This window comes from Capricornis sumatraensis, chromosome 9 (genome assembly GCF_032405125.1).
Source record: "Capricornis sumatraensis isolate serow.1 chromosome 9, serow.2, whole genome shotgun sequence".
NCBI lineage: Eukaryota > Metazoa > Chordata > Mammalia > Artiodactyla > Bovidae > Capricornis > Capricornis sumatraensis.
Genome location: NC_091077.1, coordinates 37,694,082 through 37,717,498, shown reverse-complemented (window position 1 = coordinate 37,717,498; position 23,417 = coordinate 37,694,082). Strand labels below are relative to the sequence as shown.

The following is a 23,417-nucleotide window of genomic DNA, read 5'->3' as shown; positions in this document are numbered from 1 at the left end:
TTCGGAGGCCGGGGGCACCGAGCAGGGCAGTTGGCGGCTGGGGGGGAGGGGGACCTTCTGCTGGTCTGAGAAGAATCTCGGGCCCAATCTGAGCAGGGTTCTGGGCTCCTCTAGGGGCCCACTCCCTAGCCCGCGGCAACATTCGCTGCACCGAGTGCTCGCTGCTACCTGAAACTGCAGCAGCTTCTCTGTCTGCTCCTGGGTTAGATCCCGCTCCTCAGGCGCCGCCATTTTGCCGCCGCCTCTACGCTTCTGACCCGTCCGCACCGTCACCCGCCGGAAGTGACCTCAGCAGCAACCACATCCGGTCTGAACGGCCGCCGGCGCTCAACTGCGTCTGCGCGTGCCGGCCCAACCCAGGGGCTGGGGAGGGGTGGAAATGGTGATAATTTACGCCGCCAGAGGGCGCCTTCTCTCGTGCAGAGCCCGAATACTTCCGAAAATAGTCGAGGAACTGTGTGGGCAAGTCGCCTTTTGGAGTCAGGCGAAGGCAGGATAGATCCTTGAAAGAAAAGTTATGACCAACCTAGACAGCATATTAAAAAGCAGAGACATTACTTTGCCAACAAATGTCCGTCTAGTAAAGCTACGGTCTTTGCAGTAGTCGTGGGAGTGAGAGTAAACAAAGTTGAGCGCCGAAGAATTGATGCCTTTGAACTGTGGTGTTGGAGAAGACTCTTGAGAGTCCCTTGGACTGCAAGGAGAGATCAGTCCTGAATATTCACTGGAAGGACTGATGCTGAAACTGAAACTCTTAATGCTTTGGCCACCTGATACAAAGAACTGACTCATTGGAAAAGACCCAGATGCTGGGAAAGATTGAAGGCAGGAGAAGAAAGGGAAGACAGAGGATGAGATGGTTGGATGGCATCAGCGACTCAATGGACATGAGTTTGAGTAAACTCTGAGAGTTGGTGATGGACAGGGAGGCCTGGCATGCTGCAGTCAATGAGGTTGCAAAGAGTCAGACACGACTGACTGAGTGACTGAACTGAGATGAATTGAATAAGTCAGGATCTTCCAGACTTATGACCCTTGAATAGACCGCAGAGCCAAGAGGTTCCGAATGCTTTGGTAACTCCCGAATGCCACTGGACAGATTTTGCCTGCTCTTTAAGCATTTTCATCTCCAGTGTTTCAGAATATTTCTTAAGAAATTGTGGCCGTTCAGAAATATCAGTCATTTGATGTTTGATTCCTGCCATGATGTTTCCAAAAGCCCCTGACCATCTCCAGGAGGTTCCGAAAGTCCCCGAATACTGAGCCAGGGGCGGGAGGCATTTCCCCTCACCACCTTCGAACCAGAAGCTGGAAGATTAGGGGCTCATGAAAATTGTTGGGACTCGGCCACCCGGGCTCTGCCAGACTTAGGCATAGCTCTCTGTCCACTCCTCTTGGGACTCTGCCCCTGCCTGCCGGAGGCCTTCTCGGGTCCCTGCCCTCTGCCCCGTTTTCTCTGTGAGCAACCGAAGGAAGATCCTATGAGTGGGATCAGAGGACCTGGATTCAGGTTCCAGTGTCCACGTGGCAAAGTACCGGACATCCTTGAGCAAACCTCCTCCTCTCTGGTCTAGTTTTGCCACTGAGGGAATGAGGTTCACCGGCAGCCCCAGATATGCTGCCTTATCTCCCTCTCCTTGGAAGCAGCCCCTCACCCTTTCTACTACCTTATCTCCACCTCTCAATGTCTGCCTTCTTCTGCACTTTCCTTTCCCCTTCAAACTCTCCACCTCTCTTCAGATCTATTTTCATTTCCACTTCTTTTCTCCGGCCACCTGTTTTTTCTGTCCAATCTCCAGAAGGCTTTGGGAGGCAGAGGTGTCAGGGTCTGGTGCCTACTTTTCCATCAAGTGTCTGTCTAACTCCTAGCAAGGCACTCAGCCTCCTGGGCCCCACTGTCCTCCCTATCTGTGGTATCTCACCCCACCAATTTCACAGCATTTAAATTGCTGAGACAGAACCCGAAGGATTTTTGAAAACTAAAGCTCTGTGAAGAGTACACTAAGGGATGGAAGGACTAAAGTTTTGGCTATTTCTTTCCAGCCTGAATCTGGTCTTATAATAGGTCTTGAGAAATGGAGTATTTCCTGCCATATCAATAAACAAGGATGCCACAGTCATCAGTGATTCTAGGCCTCCAGGGCAACAAGGAAGAACAACCTGTGATCCAGCAGCCACTTGCTAAGGTTAGCACTGAGGGAAAAAGGCAGGGTACTGGCCCTAGATAGCTGAGATGCATACAAAAGAAATTATTTCCGTAAACCCAGACTCTCATTTTCTCATGTATAGAAACTCACCAAATTCCTTAACTGGAAATATCTGGTTTTCTTTAATTCACAAAAATACCTTTGATGTTCAGACTTCCTGTCCTTTATTGCAAACCTCCGTATGACCAGACTCCTCCCCACACTCCGAGCAGTTCTCTCAGGGTTACTTGAGATGCTGCCTCCTGGGCTTAAGTCCTAAAAATTTCTGCTGAATAAAATGTAACTCTCAACATTTAAGTTGTGACTTTTCTTTTTTTAAACCGATAGTCTGCACAAACCTTATGACAGTATCCTGGAATTTTTCTTAGAACTTTAAGCTAATTGGAAGCAAATAGCAGCCACTTGAGAGACTTTTTTTTTTTTTTAACATCAATTCAAAGCTTAAAGGAGATGCAGTACTATTCAACATCTCCGATCAGGATGGATCCAGAAGAACTAGATGAAGGACTGCAAAGTCAGTTGCCTTCTAGAGTTGTTGCATAATTCTGATTTAAGATGTATTCTTTCCATGCACAAATTTTGCAGTTGTATTAAACACCATTCAATGTTCTGCTTTTCATACACCCTCTTAATTTACATTTCCCTTTTCTTTGAATGATGTGGTTATAAGAATATTTTACTTAAAAAAAAATACCGTAGGAATATGATATAGCAAATTGGAGAGTCCATTCCATGAGCAAAGATAGTTTCTGCTTCTTAGCTGTAGTTTCTGGCTTCCATGTAAGGCCAATGGAGGGATAATTAGGAATTTGGGGTTAACAGGTACAAACTAGGACTTTCCTGGTGGTCCAGTGGTTGAAAATCTGCCTTGAAGTTCAGGGTTCAACAGGGGTTCAATCCCTGCTCTGGGAAGAGTCCATATGCCTCAACTAGGGGGCAGCACCAAAGACCCAGTGCAGCCAAAACCAAACAAGTTTTTGAAAAAAAAAAAAAAAAGGTTTTAAAAACAGGTAAATATCTGAAATAGATAAGCAATAAGGTCCTACTGTATAGCACAGAGAACTATATTCAATATCTTATGATAATAATGGAAAATGATCTGAAAAAGAATATGTGTGTTCTTTTTCAGATTTATATATATATACATACACGAATAAGGGACTCCCCTGGTGGCTCAGACGGTAAAGCGTCTGCCTGCAATGCGGGAGGGAGAAGGCAATGGCACCCCACTCCACTATTCTTGCCTGGAAAATCCCATGGGTGGAAGAGCCTGGTAGGCTGCAGTCCGCGGAGTAGCTAAGAGTCAGACACAACTGAGCGACTTCACTTTCACTTTTCACTTTCATGCATTGGAGAAGGAAATGGCAACCCACTCCAGTGTTCTTGTCTGGAGAATCCCAGGGATGGGGGAGCCTGGTGGGCTGCCGTTTATGGGGTCACACAGAGTTGGACATGACTGAAGCGACTTAGCAGCAGCAGCAGCAGCAATGCGGGAGACCCAGGTTCGATCCCTGGGTTGGGAAGATCCCCTGGAGAAGAAAATGGCGACCCACTCCAGTACTCTTGCCTGGAAAATTCCATGGACAGAGGAGTCTTGTAGGCTACAGTCCATGGGGTCGCAAAGAGTTGGACACAACTGAGCGACTTCACTCACTCATGTATGAATAACTAAATCACTTTACCATGTACCTAATGAATGTATCTACTAAAGAGAAACAGACTCACAGACATAGAGCACAGACTTGTGGTTGCCAAGGGGAAGGTGGGTGAGGGAGGGAAAGATTGGTAATGGGATTAAAAGATGCAAAGTGTTGTATATAGCATAGCAAGTAGGGCCTTGCTAAACAGCAAGGCCCTACTGTATAGCATAGGGAACTATATTCAATATCCTGGAATAATGGAAAAGAAGATGAAAAGAAAAAGAATTTGAAAGTATATATGTATGTGTGTGTGTGTGTGTGTAACTGAATCACTCTGCTGTACAGCAGAAATTGACATAACATTGTAAATCAACTATATTTCAATAAAATTTGAAAAATTATATGCATCTTCAGATTTTGCTAATTTATTCAACAAACATTTATTGAATGCTTGTTCTGAGCCAGGCTCTGGACCAGATGCTAGAATGGTAAACAAGCCACAGCCACTGTTCTTGAAAGAATACATAGTTTAATGAAAATTTAATTGAATTTTCATCAGTCTCTGGACTAGAGTGTGTGTGTGTGTGTGTGTGTGTGAGAGAGAGACTGAGAGAGAGATTTTTGAGTCTCAGTTTTTTGCCTATAACACAGTGGGATATGTCACTGAGAGCTAAGAGAATCTAATGAAAAATTGTTTCTCTAATTCTAGTAATAAGGACTTGTTAACTCCTTACCATTTTGTTCCTGATAAGGATGAAATCTGTCCCACTGAGTAATGAAAATCCTAGAACAAGCCCTCAGTTTCTGAGTAGCTGGAACATAAGGTATTTTCTATCAGTTGGGGACACGGCATTTTGATTGCTGAGTAAAGCAGACCATTGAGATGTCAGCAGCAGTTTTTTGTTTGTTGGCTTTCTGTCCATCAAATTATTCATTATAGGTTAAGTGACACCAGCAGGAATTAAGAGGACTCAACTAGATTCATTCAAAAAGTAGGAGAATTGAGAAAAGAAATACCTTTACCCAACAGTGTATTTTAGATTCTCAGGCTTATGCTAAGGGTGTTTGGAGTGATGAAAATAAATTAAGCTTGGAAACAAAGTTTTGCCTTATGTAAGTCACGAAGTACATCTCCTGTTCTCCAGGGAGACATAAGTTGTTACTGTTCAGTAGCTAAAGTGAAAGTGAAAGTGAAGTTGCTCAGTCGTTTCTGACTCTTTGTGACCCCATGGGCTGTAGCCCACCAGGCTCCTCCGTCCATGGGATTCTCCAGGCAAGAATACTGGAGTGGGTTGCCATTTCCTTCTCCGGGGGATCGAACCCAGGTCTCTCGCATTGCAGGCAGACACTTTAACCTCTGAGCCACTAGGGAAGTCCCTGTTCAGTAGCTAAATCATATCCAACTTTTTGTGACCCCGTGGAATGTAGCATGCTAGGCTCCTCTGTCCTGCACTCTCTCCCAGAGTTTCTCAAATTCATGTCCATTGAGTAGGTGATGTTATCTAATCATCTCATCCTCTGCCATCCCTTTCTCCTTTTTGCTTTCTATCTTTTCTAGCATCAGAGTCTTTTCCAATGAATTGGCTCTTTGTATCAGGTGGCCAAAGTTTTGGAGCTTTAGCTTCAGCATCAGTCCTTCCAGTGAATGTTCAGGGTTGATTTCCTTTAGGATTGACTGGTTTGATCTCCTTGCTGTCCAAGAGACTCTCAAGAGTCCTCTCTAGCACCATAATTCACAAGCATCGATTCTTTGGTGCTCAACCTTCTTTATGGTCCAACTCTCACATCCCATCCTTGACTACTGGCAAAATCATAGCTTTGACTACACGGATCTTTGTTGGCAAACTAATGTCTCTGCTTTTTAACACACTGTCCAGGTTTCCCTTATAGCTCAGTTGGTAAAGAATCCGCCTGCAATGCAGGAGACTGTGGTTGGATTCCTGGGTTGGGAAGATCTGCTGGAAAAGGGATAGACTACCATCTGCAGTATTCTTGGGTTTCCCTTGTGGCTCAGCTGGTAAAGAATCTGCCTACAATGTGGGAGACCTGGGTTCAATCCCTGGGTTAGGAAGATCCCCTGGATAAGAGAAAGGCTACCCACTCCAGTGTTCTCGCCTGGAGAATGCCGTGGACTGTATAGTCCATGGGGTTGCAAAGAGTCAGACACAACTGAGCAACTTTCACTTCCACTTTCCTTGGTGGCTCAGTAGTAAAGAAGCCACTTGAAATGCAGAAGATGTGGGTTTGATCCCTGGGTTGGTAAGATCCCCTGGAGGAGGGCGTGGTAACCCATCCAGTATTCTTGACTGGAGAATCCCATGACAGTGGAGCCTGGCCAGCTACAGTCCATAAGGTCAAAGATTTGGACATGACTGAAGTGACTTAGCATGCACACACTAGGTTTGTCATAGCTTTCCTTCCAAGGAGTAAATGTCTTTTAATTTCATGACTGCAGTCACTATTCACATGGATTTTGGAGCCCAAGAAAGTAAAATTTGCAATGATTCCACTTTTTCCCCTTCTATTTGCCATGAAGTGATAGGACCAGTTGCCATGATCTTAGTTTTTTAATGTTGAGTTTGAAGCCAGCCTTTTCACTCTTCTCTTTCACCCTTATCAAGAGGCTCTTTAGTTACTTTTCACTTTCTGCCATTAGAGTGGTATCATCTGCATATCTGAAGTTGTTGATATTTCTCCTGGAATTCTTGATTCCAATTTATAATTCATCCATTCCAGTATTTTGCATAATGTACTCTGCATAGAAGTGAAATAAGCAGGGTGACAATATATAGCCTTGAAATACTCTTTTCCCAATTTTGAGCTAGTTATTTGTCCTATGTCCAGTTCTAACTGTTGCTTCTTGACTCACATACAGGTTTCTCAGGAGATAGGTAAGGTGGTCTGGTATACCCATGTCTTTAAAAAATTGTCCACAGTTAATTGTGATCCACACAATCAAAGGCTTCAGCATAGTCAATGAAGCAGAAGTAGATGTTTTTCTGGAATTACCCTGCTTTCTCCACAATCCAAAGAATGTTGACAATTTGATCTCTGGTTCCTCTGCCTTTTCTTACCTGAGTATTGTACTGTTGATTTTGTGGCTTTGGCAAGTGAATATCTCTGTCTCAGTTTGTTCATCTCTTAGCTGTAAATGAATAATTCCTACCTCATAGTTTGTAGCAATGATTAAATCATAGAGAACATGTAAAATTTATGGCCTTATTATAGCCACCTTGTAGATTTGAGAGAGGACAGAGTGAAACAGTGTATTATCTGGCACTACTCAGAATAACCAAGATATAGGAAAAATTAAATGTCCATCCACAGATGAATGGATAAGGAAGATGTGAGATATTTACCCAGTGGAATATGACTCAGCTATAGAAAAATATGGAATAATGCCATTTGCAGCAACATGGAAGATGCTTACTCCTTGGAAGAAAAGTTATGACCAACCTAGATAGTATATTCAAAAGCAGAGACATTACTTTGCTGACTAAGGCCCGTCTAGTCAAGGCTATGGTTTTTCCTGTGGTCATGTATGGATGTGAGAGTTGGACTGTGAAGAAGGCTGAGTGCCGAAGAATTGATGCTTTTGAAATGTGGTGTTGGAGAAGACTCTTGAGAGTCCCTTGGACTGCAAGGAGATCCAACCAGTCCATTCTGAAGGAGATCAACCCTGGGATTTCTTTGGAAGAAATGATGCTAAAGCTGAAGCTCCAGTACTTTGGCCACCTCATGCAAAGGGTTGACTCATTGGGAAAGACTCTGATGCTGGGAGGGATTGGGGGCAGGAGGAGAAGGGGATGACCGAGGATGAGATGGCTGGATGGCATCATCGACTCGATGGACGTGGGTCTGAGTGAACTCCGGGAGTTGGTGATGGACAGGGAGGCCTGGCGTGCTGCGATTCATGGGGTCGCAAAGAGTTGGACACGACTGAGTGACTGAACTGAACTGAACTGGATGGACCTAGTGATTCTCAAACTAAGTGAAGTAAATCAGAAAAAGACAAAATATCGCCTGATATCACTTATATGTGAAATGCAAGATACAACAAAATAAACTTATCTATGAAACAGAAACAGACTCACAGACACAGAGAACAGATTTGTGGTTTTCAAGGGGCAGGAGGGTTGGGGAGCAGTGGATTGGAGTTGTTGGGGATTAGCAGCTGTGAAGTATTACATAGAGAATGGATAAGCAAGGTTCTACTGTATAGCAGAGGGACTATTCAATATCCTGTGATAAATCATAATAGAAAAGAATATGAAAAAGACTATATCTATATACACACACACACACACACACTCATATATGTATGGGCTTCCCAGGTGGTGCTAGTGGTAAAGAACCTACCTGCCAATGCAAGAGATGTAAGAGATATGGATTTGATCCCTGGGTCAGGAAGATCTCCTTCTCCAGTATTCTTTAAAAAAGTTATCTATTTATTTGTTACTTTTTATCTTTTTGGCCACACCATGCAGCATGTGGGATCTTTGCTCCCAGACCAGGGACTGAATCCAGTGGAAGCACGGAGTCTTAACCACTGGACCACCTGGGAAACCCCAAACTCCAGCATTCTTCCTTGGGGAATCCCATGAACAAAGGAGTCTGGCGGGCTACAGTCCATAGGGTTGAGACAGGACTGAAGTGACTTAGCACGCACACATGTGCACATACATATCTGAATCACTTGCTATATACCAGAAACTAATACAACTGTACTTCAACCAATACAACAACTGTAAATCAACTGTACTTCAATAAAATATTTTTTAAAAGAGAAAAGTCTTTATTATTGCTAAAGCCTTTTGCAGAAGTTAGATTTTGCTATAGATTGACTCAACATGTGTTACTGTCTTACATTTACTTAGCTTTGGAGGTAGCCTAGCCTCAGGAATCTCCTAGAATAACAGGAAGTCAACTGCAGTATCAGTTGGGAAATGACAGAGCCCCAAAGATATACAGTCGGTAATAGACTGTATCTTTCATGTGTGTGTGCGTGAATCACTAAGTCAGGTCTGACTCTTTGTGACTCCATGGACTGTAGCCTGCCAGGCTCCTCTGTCCATGAAATTCTTCAGACAAGAATACAGGACAGGGCAGCCATTCCCTTCTCCAGGGGATCTTCATGATCCAGTGATCAAACCTGGGTCTCCTGCATTGCAGGTGGATTCCTTACTGTCCAAGTCACCAGGGAAGCCCCATCTGTTACAAAGGACCTCTTAGCTTCCAATCTCATCTCTTCCCTGGAACACTGCAGTTTCCTCCTAACTGATCTCCTGGATTTTACTCTTGCCCCTCTCATCACAGCTGTCAGAGAAGCTTTTCAAAAAGTAAGTCAAATCCTTTCGCTCCTCAACTCCAAACCCTCTATTAGCTTCCCATTGTCTTGGAGTAGAATCCAAGCTCCTTTCTGTGACCAACAAGGAACCCTACCCTACCCTTTTCGGGCCTCATTATTGTGAACTCATTACTCTCAAACATCCACCTCATTATTCTTATTCATACCTCAGGGACTTTGCATTTTAGAACCCTCTGCCTGGAACGCTTGAGTCCTCACATCACAGGTCCCTTTTGATGTTCAGATCTCAGTGCATGAGTATAACAACCTCAGATAAAACCTAAAATGTCCGTTTTCTTCACATCACTAGTAACTAGACGCTATTGTGTTGTTTATCCATTTATCTCAAAGCTCTGTGTTCCAGGAGGAAAAGAGAGGCCAAGTTGGCTTGGGCCACCACTGAGCGCCCAGTACTGAGAGCTACACTGGGCATAGAGTCAAAGGCCTATAAATATTGAGCCCAGGCTAGATCCTTAGAGAAAAGACCTCATGAATGTAGATGGACTTATGGGAATACAGCCTTGGGAACTAAATCAGGAAATAAAGCTACTACCTGTGGGATGTAGATGGAACGTCTTTACTCACAGCATCTCAAATAGAGAAGAAAAGGAGGACCACCTAAGTTTTGCCCAATGGAGGAAAGGATCCTAATAGCAGTGACTTTTAAGGTAGATATTCTTTTTTAAGGAAGAAATAGTTTATTGCTCTTTTAAAACCCCATGTTCATAAAAAAAAATTACATGATTTGTGAACTGTCAACAAGTTCAAACGACACCTCAGTTGGCAGAGTGGGAAAGGAAGGGAAAGAAGGAGACCTATTTACAGATGGTTTCAGTAACTCAGATGCATTGAAATTGTCCCTACAATCTTAGACTCTGGCTTGGGGGAGGAGAGGGGAGGATGTTTCCCAAAGATATCGTGTAGGTTCCACTGAACCAGATGCTCAGATTACCATCTGGATACTTTGGGCTCAATATGCCAATGAACATGGAAACGGAAGCATAACATACTGCCAGGGCAACCTCCCTCCCATTACAATGAGGGACCAGGGTTGCTGTTACACACAACAGAGTCAGGAAAAGTCGGACTGGAGCCCAGCAGATTCCCTGGGACATATCTGCACGCTTCTGTACCCAATTCTAACAGAAAAGAAGCAATTGCAACAACTATAACCTGACACGGTTGAGGCAACGCAGACCCCGCAGAAATCAAAGTCTGGATATCTCCTCAGGAAAGCAATCAGACCGACAAGTTGGGAAGTATTAGTGAAGTATTCGGAGAAGGCGATGGCACCCCACTCCAGTACTCTTGCCTGGAAAATCCCATGGATGGAGGAGGAGCCTGGTAGGCTGCAGTCCATGGGGTCTTGAAGAGTCGGACACAACTGAGCAACTTCACTTTCACTTTTCACTTTCATGCATTGGAGAAGGCAATGGCAACCCACTCCAGTTTTCTTGCCTGGAGAATCCCAGGGACAGGGGAGCCTGGTGGGCTGCCATCTATTGGGTCGCACAGAGTCGGACACAACTGAAATGACTTAGCAGCAGTAGCAGCAGCTAAGTATTAGCTGAGAGCGACAAAATCTAGACTGAATGGTAGGAAGGAGATGATGTAATGTTCACTTAGAGCTTCAGAACCAGCCTCAGCTGCAGAGAACTGTAACTTGCCTTGCTAACTCGTTTTTCCTAAGTCTTAAGAGAGATTGTGGCTTGTTGTTGTTCAGTCGCTCAGTCATGTCTGACGATTTGCGACCCCATGGACTGCAGCATGCCAGACTTCCCTGCCCCTTCACCATCTTTCGGAGCTTGCTCGAACTCATGTCCATTGAGTCGGAGAAGCTACCCAACTGTCTCAGGGATTTTTATGAATGACTGGACTTTTACCCCGCCTTTCAGAAGCAGTGCGGTCCTTTTGTTCCCACAGTAGAGAAGACCCCATATTGTCAGATAAGACCAGGTATAATGAGAGGGAATGAACAACACTGAGGGCCCAAGGGTGTACTGTGTCAGACGACTCATGTTTTCACTTTGGACCTTTGCAGTTTTACCTGTCTTCAAGGCCCTTGGTCACTTGTTTCGCCTAAGCCACTTCTGTGGTGACCAGCTCTACATGGGTCCTATCTAGTCACCACCAGGGTGACACACTTACACAGACACGACCTGACAGAGCTTCACCTCGTGGGTGCGCCTCCCACCCCACAGCTTGCCTGTTACCACTGGAGTACGAGACACTGTGGGCCAGCACAGTGTCCACCCATGCACTACACAGAAGTGCGGGAGAATTCATGTCCCGTGGGGCAAAACCCTGACCTCTGACAGCTGATATCTACCAAATGAAAACTTTTCATTTCCTGCTCCGTGTTGAGCTGTCTTAAGATGCAAGCATTCAGATGGTCTCTCGGAGGCAGACCTATGGGATGGAGCAGTGTAGTTCCTTCCTTCTATATTTCTCCCTGTTCCTTGCCTCCCTGCCTTGTTCTGTCACACCCGATACCTTGGAATTGCACTCCCCAGTAAAGTATAAACAGGTAAGCTTTTGATTCAGGCTATGTTTTCTATGGGACCTAGCCTATGACATCGTGTATCAAATTAGTGGCTCAACCACAGAGAAAATAAAAATTTCAAGTGAACTTAAAACACACTATTTGTAGGGCATTAATCCTACATTTTCCCAATAGGCTATATCCTAAAAACAGAAAAATCTTAAATGATATTTAGTAATCACAGGTCAGTAAAAACATTGATGTTGTTATTTAAAAACTATACAGATATAGAAAATAAATATATGGTTACCAAAAGGGAAAAGAGCCTGATGTTGCAGAAGATTGAGGGCAGGAGAAGAAGTGGGTGACAGAAAATGAGACAGATAGATGGCATTACCGACTCAATGGACATGAACTTGAGCAAACTCCAGGAGAGAAGGCACAGGGAAGCCTGGCATGGGGTTACACAGAATCAGACATGACTGAGCGACTGAATAACAGTAACAAAAGGGAAAGGAAGAGGAGGTATTAGGAGATTGGGATTAACAGATACACAGTACTATATATAAAATAGATAAAACGACAAGGACCTACTGTATAGCACAGGGAACTATATTCAATATCTTGTAATAACCTATAATAGAGAAGAATCTGAAAAAGAATATATATTTGTGTGCATGCATCTGTATAACTGAATCACTTTGCTGTGCATCAGAAACTAATATAACATTGTAAACCAACTACACTTCAATAAAAAATAAATTAAAAAAAACTGTATATGGGGGTTTCCCTGGTGGCTCAATGGCAAAGAATCCACCTGCCAATTCAGGAGACCCAGGTTTGATCCCTGGATACCCTAGATCCCTGTCAACCTACTCCAGTATTCTTGCCTGGGAAATCCCATGAACAGAGACGCCTGGTGGGCTACAGTGCATGGGGTCACAAAAGAGTTGTACATGACTTGGCGACTGAACAACAACAATAGCATATCTTCCTGTAGATAGAGCAAAAAAGAGTGGTTATATTATGCCTTAGAACCAAGATTTATGGCTTCCCAGGTGGTGCAGTAGTAAAGAATCTGTCTGCCACTGCAGGAGAACCAACATTTTTGGTGAAAGAGAAATATATAGATCTAAAATCAAAAGGATTAAGTAAAACATTGTAATCTTAAATTTAAATTAGAAATATTAATAAGAACACAATTTATTTTTCTTTTTCAAACAGAAAATGTGTTGCCCAATTCTGTTGACTAAAGAGGTCTATTAAATGTAATTACTGAGGAGCCCCAACAGTGGTTTCTAAATATAATTTTCTGCTAACAGATCATAGAATTCCTTGAAGAAATGACTAATCCCAGTCTGAGGGCAAGTAATGTACAGGATGAGCTGGGAATGTGTGTTAGAGAGCAAACAAGCTGTTGAACTGTTACAAGGGGCCAAAGATGGGGAAATTTAAGCATCAGAAATTATAACGATGGGCTTTTCTGGCGGCTCAGTGGTGAAGAATCCATCTGCCAGTGCAGAAGACACGGGTTCGATCCCTGATCCAGGAAGATTGCACATGCTCCGGAGCACCTAAGCTTCTGCACCACAGCTTTTGAGCCTGTGCTCTAGACCTTGGGAGCCACAACTACTGAGCCCACGAGCTGCAACTACTGAAGTCTGTGTGCTCTAGAACCCATGCTTGGCAACAAGAGAAGCCACTGCAATGAGAAGCTCATGCACCACAGCTAGAGAGTATCCTCTGCTTACCCAACTAGAGAAAAGCCTGAGCAACAGCAAAGACTCAGCACAGCCAAAAAAATGTTTAAATAAATAAATAAAATTATTTTTTTAATATAATGACTATCTCTTCTGTACTGAATTGGCTTTGCAACTTTGTCAGAAATTAGTTGTTTACATACATGTATGTCTTTTTTCTAGACTACTATTTTCTATTTCTATGTTCTTTCATTGATCTATTTGTTTATTTTGATGTCAAAATCACAGTTTTAATAACTGTAACTATATAATAAGTCTTGAAATCTGGTAGTATTAGTCCTCCAATTTTGTTCTTTGCCAAAGTTTTTTTTTTTTTCTTTTTTCTATTTTAGGTACTGCCAGGGTTCTGTGATTGCATTGACTCTATTTTTTTCTAATTTATTTATTTTAATTGAAGGCTAATTACTTTACAATATTGTATTGATTTTGCCATACATTGATATGAATCCACCACCGGTGTACATGTGCTCCCCATCTGGAACCCCCCTCCCACCTCCCTCCCCATATCATCCCTCTGGGTCATCCCAGTGCACCAGCCCCCAGCATCCTGTATCAGGCATCAAACCTGGACTGGCAATTCATTTCCCATATGATAATATATATGTTTCAATGTTATTCTCCCAAATCATCCCAGCCTCACCCTCTCCCACAGAGTCCAAAAGACTGTTCTATACATCTGTGTCTCTCTTACTGTCTCTCATACAGGGTTATCATTACCATCTTTCTAAATTCCATATATATGCGTTAGTATACTGTATTGGTGTTTTTCTTTCTGGCTTCAGTTCAGTTCAGTTCAGTCGCTCAGTCGTGTCCGACTCTTTGCCACCCCATGAATCACAGCACACCAGGCCTCTCTCTCCATCACCAACTCCCGGAGTTCACTCAGACTTGCGTCCATCGAGTCAGTGATGCCATCCAGCCATCTCATCCTCTGTCGTCCCCTTCTTCTCCTGCCCCCAATCCCTCCCAGCATCAGAGTCTTTTCCAATGAGTCAACTCTTCGCATGGGTGGCCAAAGTACTGGAGTTTCAGCTTTAGCATCATTCCTTCCAAAGAAATCCCAGGGTTGATCTCCTTCAGAATGGACTGGTTGGATCTCCTTGCAGTCCAAGGGACTCTCAAGAGTCTTCTCCAACACCACAGTTCAAAAGCATCAATTCTTCAGCGCTCAGCCTTCTTCACAGTTCAACTCTCACATCCATACATGACTACTGGAAAAACCATAGCCTTGACTAGACAGACCTTAGTCGGCAAATAATGTTTCTGCTTTTGAATATGCTATCTAGGTTGGTCATAACTTTTCCTTCAAGGAGTAAGCGTCTTTTAATGTCATGCCTGAAATCACCATCTGCAATGATTTTGGAGCCCCAAAAATAAAGTCTGACACTGTTTCCACTGTTTCCCCATCTATTTCCCATGAAGTGATGGGACCAGATGCCATGATCTTCGTTTTCTGAACATTGAGCTTTAAGCCAACTTTTTCACTCTCCTCTTTTACTTTAATCAAGAGGCTTTTTAGTTCCTCTTCAATTTCTGCCATAAGGGTGGTGTCATCTGCATATCTGAGGTTATTGATATTTCTCCCAGCAATCTTGATTCCAGCTTGTGCTTCTTCCAGTCCAGCGTTTCTCATGATGTACTCTGCATAGAAGTTCAATAAGCAGGGTGACAATATACAGCCTTGATGCACTCCTTTTCCTATTTGGAACCAGTCTGTTGTTCCATGTCCAGTTCTAACTATTGCTTCCTGACTTGCATACAGATTTCTCAACAGGCAGGTCAGGTGGTCTGGTATTCCCATCTCTTTCAGAATTTTCCACAGTTTATTGTGATCCACACAGTCAAAGGCTTTGGCATAGTCAATAAAGCAGAAATAGATGTTTTTCTGGAACTCTCTTGCTTTTTCCATGATCCAGTGGATATTGGTAATTTGATCTCTGGTTCCTCTGCCGTTTCTAAAACCAGCTTGAACATCTGGAAGTTTAAGGTTCACATATTGCTGAAGCCTGGCTTGGAGAATTTTGAGCATTACTTTACTAGCGTGTGAGATGAGTGCAATTGTGTGGTAGTTTGAGCATCCTTTGGCATTGCCTCTCTTTGACTTACTTCATGCTGTATAATAGGCTCCAGTTTCATCCACCTGATTGGAACTGATTCAAATGTATTCTTTTTAATGGCTGAGTAATACTCCATTGTATATATGTACCACAGCTTTCTTATCCATTCATCTGCTGATGGACATCTAGGTTGTTTCCATGTCCTGGCTTTCATAAACAGTGCTGCGATGAACACTGGGGTACATGTGTCTCTTTCAATTCTGGTTTCCTCGGTGTGTATGCCCAGCAGTGGGATTGCTGGGTCATAAGGCAGTTCTATTTCCAGTTTTTTAAGGAATCTCCACACTGTTCTCCATAGTGGCTAGACTAGTTTGCATTCCCACCAACAGTGTAAGAGGGTTCCCTTTTCTCCACACCCTCTCCAGCAATTATTGCTTGTAGACTTTTGGATCGCAGCCATTCTGACTGGCATGAAATGGTACCTCATTGTGATTTTGATTTGCACTTCTCTGATAATGAGTGACGTTGAGCATCTTTTCATGTGTTTGTTAGCCATCTGTATGTCTTCTTTGGAGAAATGTCTGTTTAGTCCTTTGGCCCATTTTTTGATTGGGTCATTTATTTTTCTGGAATTGAGCTGCAGGAGTTGCTTGTATATTTTTGAGATTAATTCTTTGTCAGTTGCTTCATTTGCTATTTTCTCCCATTCTGAAGGCTGTCTTCTCACCTTGCTTATAGTTTCTTTTCTTGTGCAGAAGCTTTTAATTTTAATTAGGTCCCATTTGTTTATTTTTGCTTTTATTTCCAATATTGTGGAAAGTGGGTCATGGAGGATCCTGCTGTGATGTATGTCAGAGAGTGTTTTGCCTATGTTCTCCTCTAGGAGTTTTATAGTTTCTGGTCTTATGTTTAGATATTTAATCCATTTTGAGTTTATTTTTGTGTGTGGTGTTAGAAAGTGTTCTAGTTTCATTCTTTTACAAGTGGTTGACCAGTTTTCCCAGCACCATTTGTTAAAGAGATTGTCTTTTCTCCATTGTATATTCTTGCCTCCCTTGTCAAAGATAAGATGTCCATAGGTGTGTGGATTTATCTCTGGGCTTTCTATTTTGTTCCATTGATCTATATTTCTTTGTGCCAGTATCATACTGTCTTGATGACTGTGGCTTTGTAGTAGAGCCTGAAGTCCGGCAGGTTGATTCCTCCAGTTCCATTCTTCTTTCTCAAGATTGCTTTGGCTATTCGAGGTGTTTTGTATTTCCATACAAATTGTGAAATTATTTGTTCTAGCTCTGTGAAAAATACCGTTGGTAGCTTCATAGGGATTGCACTGAATCTATAGATAGCTTTGAGTAGTATACTCATTTTCACTATATTGATTCTTCCAATCCATGAACATGGTATATTTCTCCATTTTCTTTGATTTCTTTCACCAGTATTTTATAGTTTTCTATATATAGGTCTTTTGTTTCTTTAGGTAGATATATTCCTAAGTATTTTATTCTTTTCGTTGCAATGGTGAATGGAATGGTTTCCTTAATTTCTCTATTTTCTCATTATTAGTGTATAAAAATGCAAGGGATTTCTGTGTGCTGATTTTATATCCTGCAACTTTAATATATTCATTGATTAGCTCTAGTAATTTTCTGGTGGAGTCTTTAGGGTTTTCTATGTAGAGGATCATGTCATCTGCAAACAGTGAGAGTTTTACTTCTTCTTTTCCAATTTGAATTCCTTTTATTTCTTTTTCTGGTCTGATTGCTGTGGCCAAAACTTCCAAAACTATGTTGAACAATAGTGGTGAGAGTGGGCACCCTTGTCTTGTTCCTGACTTTAGGGGAAACGCTTTCAATTTTTCACCATTGAGGATAATGTTTGTTGTGGATTTGTCATATATAGCTTTTATTATGTTGAGGTATATTCCTTCTATTCCTGCCTTCTGGAGGGTTTTTATCATAAATGGATGTTGAATTTTGTCAAAGGCTTTCTCTGCATCTATTGAGATAATCATATGGCTTTTGTTTTTCAATTTGTTAATGTGGTGTATTACACTGATTGATTTGTGGATATTGAAGAATCCTTGCATCCCTGGGATAAAGCCCACTTGGTCATGGTGTATGATCTTTTTAATGTGTTGTTGGATTCTGATTGCTAGAATTTTGTTAAGGATTTTTGCATCAGTGATATTGGCCTGTAGTTTTCTTTTTTTGTGGCATCTTTGTCAGGTTTTGGTATTAGGGTGATGGTGGCCTCATAGAATGAGTTTGGAAGTTTACCTTCCTCTGCAATTTTCTGGAAGAGTTTGAGTAGGATAGGTGTTAGCTCTTCTCTAAATTTTTGGTAGAATTCAGCTGTGAAGCCCTCTGGACCTGGGCTTTTGTTTGCTGGAAGATTTCTGATTACAGTTTCAATTTCTGTGCTTGTGATGGGTCTGTTAAGATTTTCTATTTCTTCTTGGTTCAGTTTTGGAAAGTTGTACTTTTCTAAGAATTTGTCCATTTCTTCCAAGTTGTCCATTTTATTGGCATATAATTGCTGATAGTAGTCTCTTGTGATCCTTTGTATTTCTGTGTTGTCTGTTGTGATCTCTCCATTTTCCTTTCTAATTTTATTGATTTGACTTTTCTCCCTTTGTTCATTGATGAGTCTGGCTAGTGGTTTGGCAATTTTATTTATCCTCTCAAAGAACCAGCTTTTGGCTTTGTTGATTTTTGCTATGGTCTCTTTTGTTTCTTTTACATTTATTTCTGCCCTAATTTTTAAGATTTCTTTCTTTCTACTAACCCTGGGGTTCTTCATTTCTTCCTTTTCTAGTTGCTTTAGGTGTAGAGTTAGGTTATTTATTTGACTTTTTTTTGTTTCTTGAGGTATGCCTGTATTGCTATGAACCTTCCCCTTAGCACTGCTTTTACAGTGTCCCACAGGTTTTGGGTTGTTGTGTTTTCATTTTCATTCATTTCTATGCATATTTTGATTTCTTTTTTGATTTCTTCTGTGATTTGTTGGTTATTCAGCAGCGTGTTGTTCAGTCTCCATATGTTGGAATTTTTAAATAGTTTTTCTCCTGTAATTGAGATCTAATCTTACTGTATTGTGGTCAGAAAAGATGCTTGGAATGATTTCCAAGCATTTTTTGAATTTACCAAGGCTTGATTTATGGGCCAGGATGTGATCTATCCTGGAGAAGGTTCCATGTGTGCTTGAGAAAAAGGTGAAATTCATTGTGCTGGGGTGAAATGTCCTATAGATATCAATTAGATATAACTGGTCTATTGTATTATTTAAGGTTTGTGTTTCCTTGTTAATTTTCTGTTTAGTTGACCTATCCAAAGGTGTGAGTGGGGTATTAAAGTCTCCCACTATTATTGTGTTATTGTTAATTTCCCCTTTCATACTTGTTAGCATTTGTTTTACATACTGCGGTGCTCCTATGTTGGGTGCATATATATTTATAATTGTTATATCTTCTTCTTGGATTGATCCTTTGATCATTATGTAGTGTCCTTCTTTGTCTCTTTTCACAGAAGTCTATTTTATCTGATATGAGTATTGCTACTCCTGCTTTCTTTTGGTCTCTATTTGCATGGAATATCTTTTTCCAGCTCTTCACTTGGTCTGTATGTGTCCCTTGTTTTGAGGTGGGTCTCTTGTAGACAACATATATAGGGATATTGTTTTTGTATCCATTCAGGCAGTCTTTGTCTTTTGGTTGGAGCATTCAACCCATTTATGTTTAAGGTAATTATTGATAAGTATGATCTCATTGCCATTTACTTTATTGTTTTGGGTTCGAGTTTATACACCCTTTCTGTGTTTCCTGTCTAGAGAAGATCCTTTAGCATTTGTTGGAGAGCTGGTTTGGTGGTGCTGAATTCTCTCAGCTTTTGCTTGTCTGTAAAGGTTTCGATTTCCCCTTCATATTTGAATGAGATCCTTGCTGGGTAAAGTAATCTGGGCTGTAGGTTATTTTCTTTCATCACTTTAAGTATGTCCTGCCATTCCCTCCTGGCCTGCAGAGTTTCTATTGAAAGATCAGCTGTTATCCTTATGGGAATCCCCTTGTGTGTTATTTGTTGTTTTTCCCTGCTGTTTTTAATATTTGTTCTTTGTGTTTGATCTTTGTTAATTTGATTAATATGTGTCTTGGGGTGTTTTGTCTTGGATTTATCCTGTTTGGGACTCTCTGGGTTTCTTGGACTTGGGTGATTATTTCCTTCCCCATTTTAGGGAAGTTTTCAACTATTATCTCCTCAAGTATTTTCTCATGGTCTTTCTTTTTGTCTTCTTCTTCTGGGACTCCTATGATTCGAATGTTGAGGCGTTTAACATTGTCCCAGAGGTCTCTGAGATTGTCCTCATTTCTTTTAATTCATTTCTTTTTTCCTCTGTTTCATTTATCTCTTCTGTTCTATCTTCTACCTCACTTATCCTATCTTCTGCCTCCATTATTCTACTGTTGGTTCCCTCCAGAGTGTTTTTCATCTCATTTACTGCATTATTCATTATACATTGACTCTTTTTTTATTTCTTCTAGGTCCTTGTTAAACCTTTCTGGTATCTTCTCATTCCTTGTCTCCAGGCTATTTATCTGTAACTCCATTTTGTTTTCAAGATTTTGGATCATTTTCACTATCATTATTCGGAATTCTTTATCAGGTAGATTCCCTATTTCTTCCTCTTTTGTTTGGGTTGGTGGGCATTTATCCTGTTCTTTACCTGCTGAGTATTTCTCTGTCTCTTCATCCTGTTTATATTGCTGTGTTTGGGGTGGCCTTTCTGTATGCTGGCAGTTTGTGGAAGTGAAGTGAAGTGAATTCGCTCAGTCGTGTCCGACTCTTTGCGACCCCATAGACTGTAGCCCTCCAGGCTCCTCTGTCCATGGAATTCTCCAGGCAAGAATACTGGAGTGGGTTGCCATTTCTTTCTCTAGGGGATCTTCCCGACCCAGGGATCGGACCCAGGGATCGAACCCGGGTCTCCCGCATTGCGGGCAGACGCTTTTAACCTCTGAGCCATCAGGGAAGCCGGCAGTTTGCGGAGTTCTCTTTATTATGGAGTTTCCTCGCTGTGGATGGAGTTGTATAAGTGGCTTGTCAAGGTTTCCTGGTTAGGGAAGCTTGTGTCGGTGTTCTGGTGGGTGGAGCTGGATTTCTTCTCTCAGGAGTGCAATGAAGTGTCCAGTAATGAGTTATGAGATATCAGTGGGTTTGGAGTGACTTTGGGCAGCCTGCATATTGAAACTCAGGGCTGTGTTCCTGTGTTGCTGGAGAATTTGCATGGTATGTCTTGCTCTGGAACTTGTGGCCCTTGGGTGGCCCTTGGTTTCAGTGTAAGTATGCAGGAGTTTGATGAGCTCCTATCGATTAATGTTCCCTGGAGTCAGGAGTTCTCTAGTGTTCTCAGGATTTGGACTTAAACCTCCTGTCTCTGGTTTTCAGTTTTATTCTTACAGTAGCCTCAAGACTTCATCTGTCACTTCCAAGGTGGTTCTCTCTGTTTTAGCTTCTGTTTTCTGGTCTCTTCAGTGTCTAATTTCCACCCTGACACAAGGGGGCGGTGGTGGACACTTTTTAAGGCTCACTTGTTCAGTCGTGCTGTGGGGAGGGAGGAACACTGCAAACAATAACTGGCATGTGCTCCCAGTGTCTTGGCCACACTGGGTGTGCCCCCACTCACGGAGCGTGTGCTTTCCCTCTCTACACTGCTTAGGCTCTAGGTTGCTCTGCTGGGAACTGTCTGAGGCCAGCCCTGGGTTGTATGCACTTCCCAGGTCTAAGCCGCTCAGGTTCAGGTACTTGGGTACTCCACAAAGGTGCAGACTTGGTTGGGCATGTGTTTTGTGCCCTTCCCAGGTCTGAGCAGCTCAGGTGACCAGGTGTTTGGCAAGCACGGTGACTGCGACTTATCACCTTCCCCGTCCCTGCCGCTCAGTTTTCTGGGTGTACAACTGGTATACCTTCTCAGGTGGACGTCAACTGTCCAGAATCCCAAGAAGTCTTGGTTAGCAACGAAGCCTGCTTGCAGTCTGGTAGATGATGCCTCTCTGGGGCCACGATTGCCCCCTTCCGGCTCTGGCTGCCCTTGCCTGCCTGTCTCCGGTGGGGGATGGGCCGGTCTGCAGCCGGATAGCTCTAGTCAGTCCTTTGTTCCTTTGTTCTGTGAGTGGGCCTGGCCTGGCGGTGTCTTCAGTTCAGTTCAGTCACTCAATCATGCCCAACTCTTTGTGACCCCATGAATAGCAGCACGCCAGGCCTCCCTGTCCATCACCAACTCCCGGAGTTCACTCAGATTCATGTCCATCAAGTCTGTGATGCCATCCAGCCATCTCATCCTCTGTCGTCCTCTTTTCCTCCTGCCCCCAATCCCTCCCAGCATCAGAGTCTTTTCTAATGAGTCAACTCTTCGCATGAGGTGGCCAAAGTACTGGAGTTTCAGCTTTAGCATCATTCCTTCCAAAGAAATCCCAGGGCTGATCTCCCTCAGAATGGACTAGTTGGATCTCCTTGCAGTCCAAGGGACTCTCAAGAGTCTTCTCCAACACCACATTTCAAAAGCATCAATTCTTCGGCGCTCAGCCTTCTTCACAGTCCAACTCTCACATCCATACATGACCTCAGGAAAAACCATAGCCTTGACTAGATGGACCTTAGTCGGCAAAATAATGTCTCTGCTTTTGAATATACTATCTAGGTTGGTCATAACTTTCCTTCCAAGGAGTAAGCGTCTTTTAATTTCATGGCTGCAGTCACCATCTGCAGTGATTTTGGAGCCCAGAAAAATAAAGTCTGACACTGTTTCCACTGTTTCCCCATCTATTTCCCATGAAGTGATGGGACCGGATTCCATGATCTTCGTTTTCTGAATGTTGAGCTTTAAGCCAACTTTTTCACTCTCCTCTTTTACTTTAATCAAGAGGCTTTTTAGTTCCTCTTCACTTTCTGCCATAATGGTGGTGTCATCTGCATATCTGAGGTTATTGATATTTCTCCCAGCTTGTGTTTCTTCCAGTCCAGCATTTCTCATGATGCACTCTGCATAGAATTTAAATAAGCAGGGTGACAATATACAGCCTTGACATACTCCTTTTCCTATTTGGAACCAGTCTGCTGTTCCATGTCCAGTTCTAACTGTTGCTTCCTGACCTGCATACAGATTTCTCAAGAGGCAGGTCAGGTGGTCTGGTATTCCCATCTCTTTCAGAATTTTCCACAGTTTATTGTGATCCACACAGTCAAAGGCTTTGGCATAGTCAATAAAGCAGAAATAGATGTTTTTCTGGGACTCTCTTGCTTTTTCCATGATCCAGTGGATGTCTTAGGTTAGGGCTTTTTGCAGGATAGCTATCCCACAGTCTGGTTTGCTATCTCTAGTTAGTTCCTTCAGATTGCCCTCGGGCATTCAGGCCCAGTCCTTACTCTAAGCAATGCAGCCCGCACCTCCCTGCCCAGCCTCCGCTTGCTAGTGGTGGATGCGGGCATCTGTGCTGCTTCTCCGCTGGGAGTTACCATTGGGCATGTAATCTGCGGGTTTTAATTATTTATTTATTTTTCCTCCTGGTTATGCTGCCCTCTGAGGTTCCAAGGCTCACCACAGACTCGCCAGTGAGAGTGTTTCCTGGTATTTGGAAACTTCTCTCTTTTAAGACTCCCTTCCCAGGATGGATCTCTGTCCTTGCCTCTTTTGTCTCTCTTTTTATCTTTTATATTTTTTCCTACCTCCTTTTGAAGACAATGGGCTGCTTTTCTGGGTGCCTGATGTTCTCTGCCGGCATTCAGAAGTTGTTTTGTGGAATTTACTCAGCGTTCAAATGTTCTTTTGATGAATTTGTTGGGGAGAAAGTGGTCTCCCCGTCCTATTCCTCCACCGTCTTAGGACCTCCTCTGCATTGACTCTATAGATTAATATGAGGAGAATTTACATCTTA

At 42.7% G+C, this 23,417-nt stretch overlaps 1 protein-coding gene across 1 annotated transcript in view; it reads right to left on the bottom strand.

Annotated features, from left to right (window-relative positions):
* The window catches only part of FAF2 (Fas associated factor family member 2), a 68,045-nt gene extending 67,791 nt beyond the window's left edge, over positions 1–254 (bottom strand). Inside the window, exon 1 of the mRNA XM_068979756.1 lies at positions 169–254. Within this exon, the coding sequence (XP_068835857.1) occupies positions 169–231 (63 nt within the window). The 5' untranslated portion in view covers positions 232–254. The remainder of the gene's footprint in view (positions 1–168) is intronic.
* Positions 255–23,417: the final 23,163 nt, after the last annotated feature.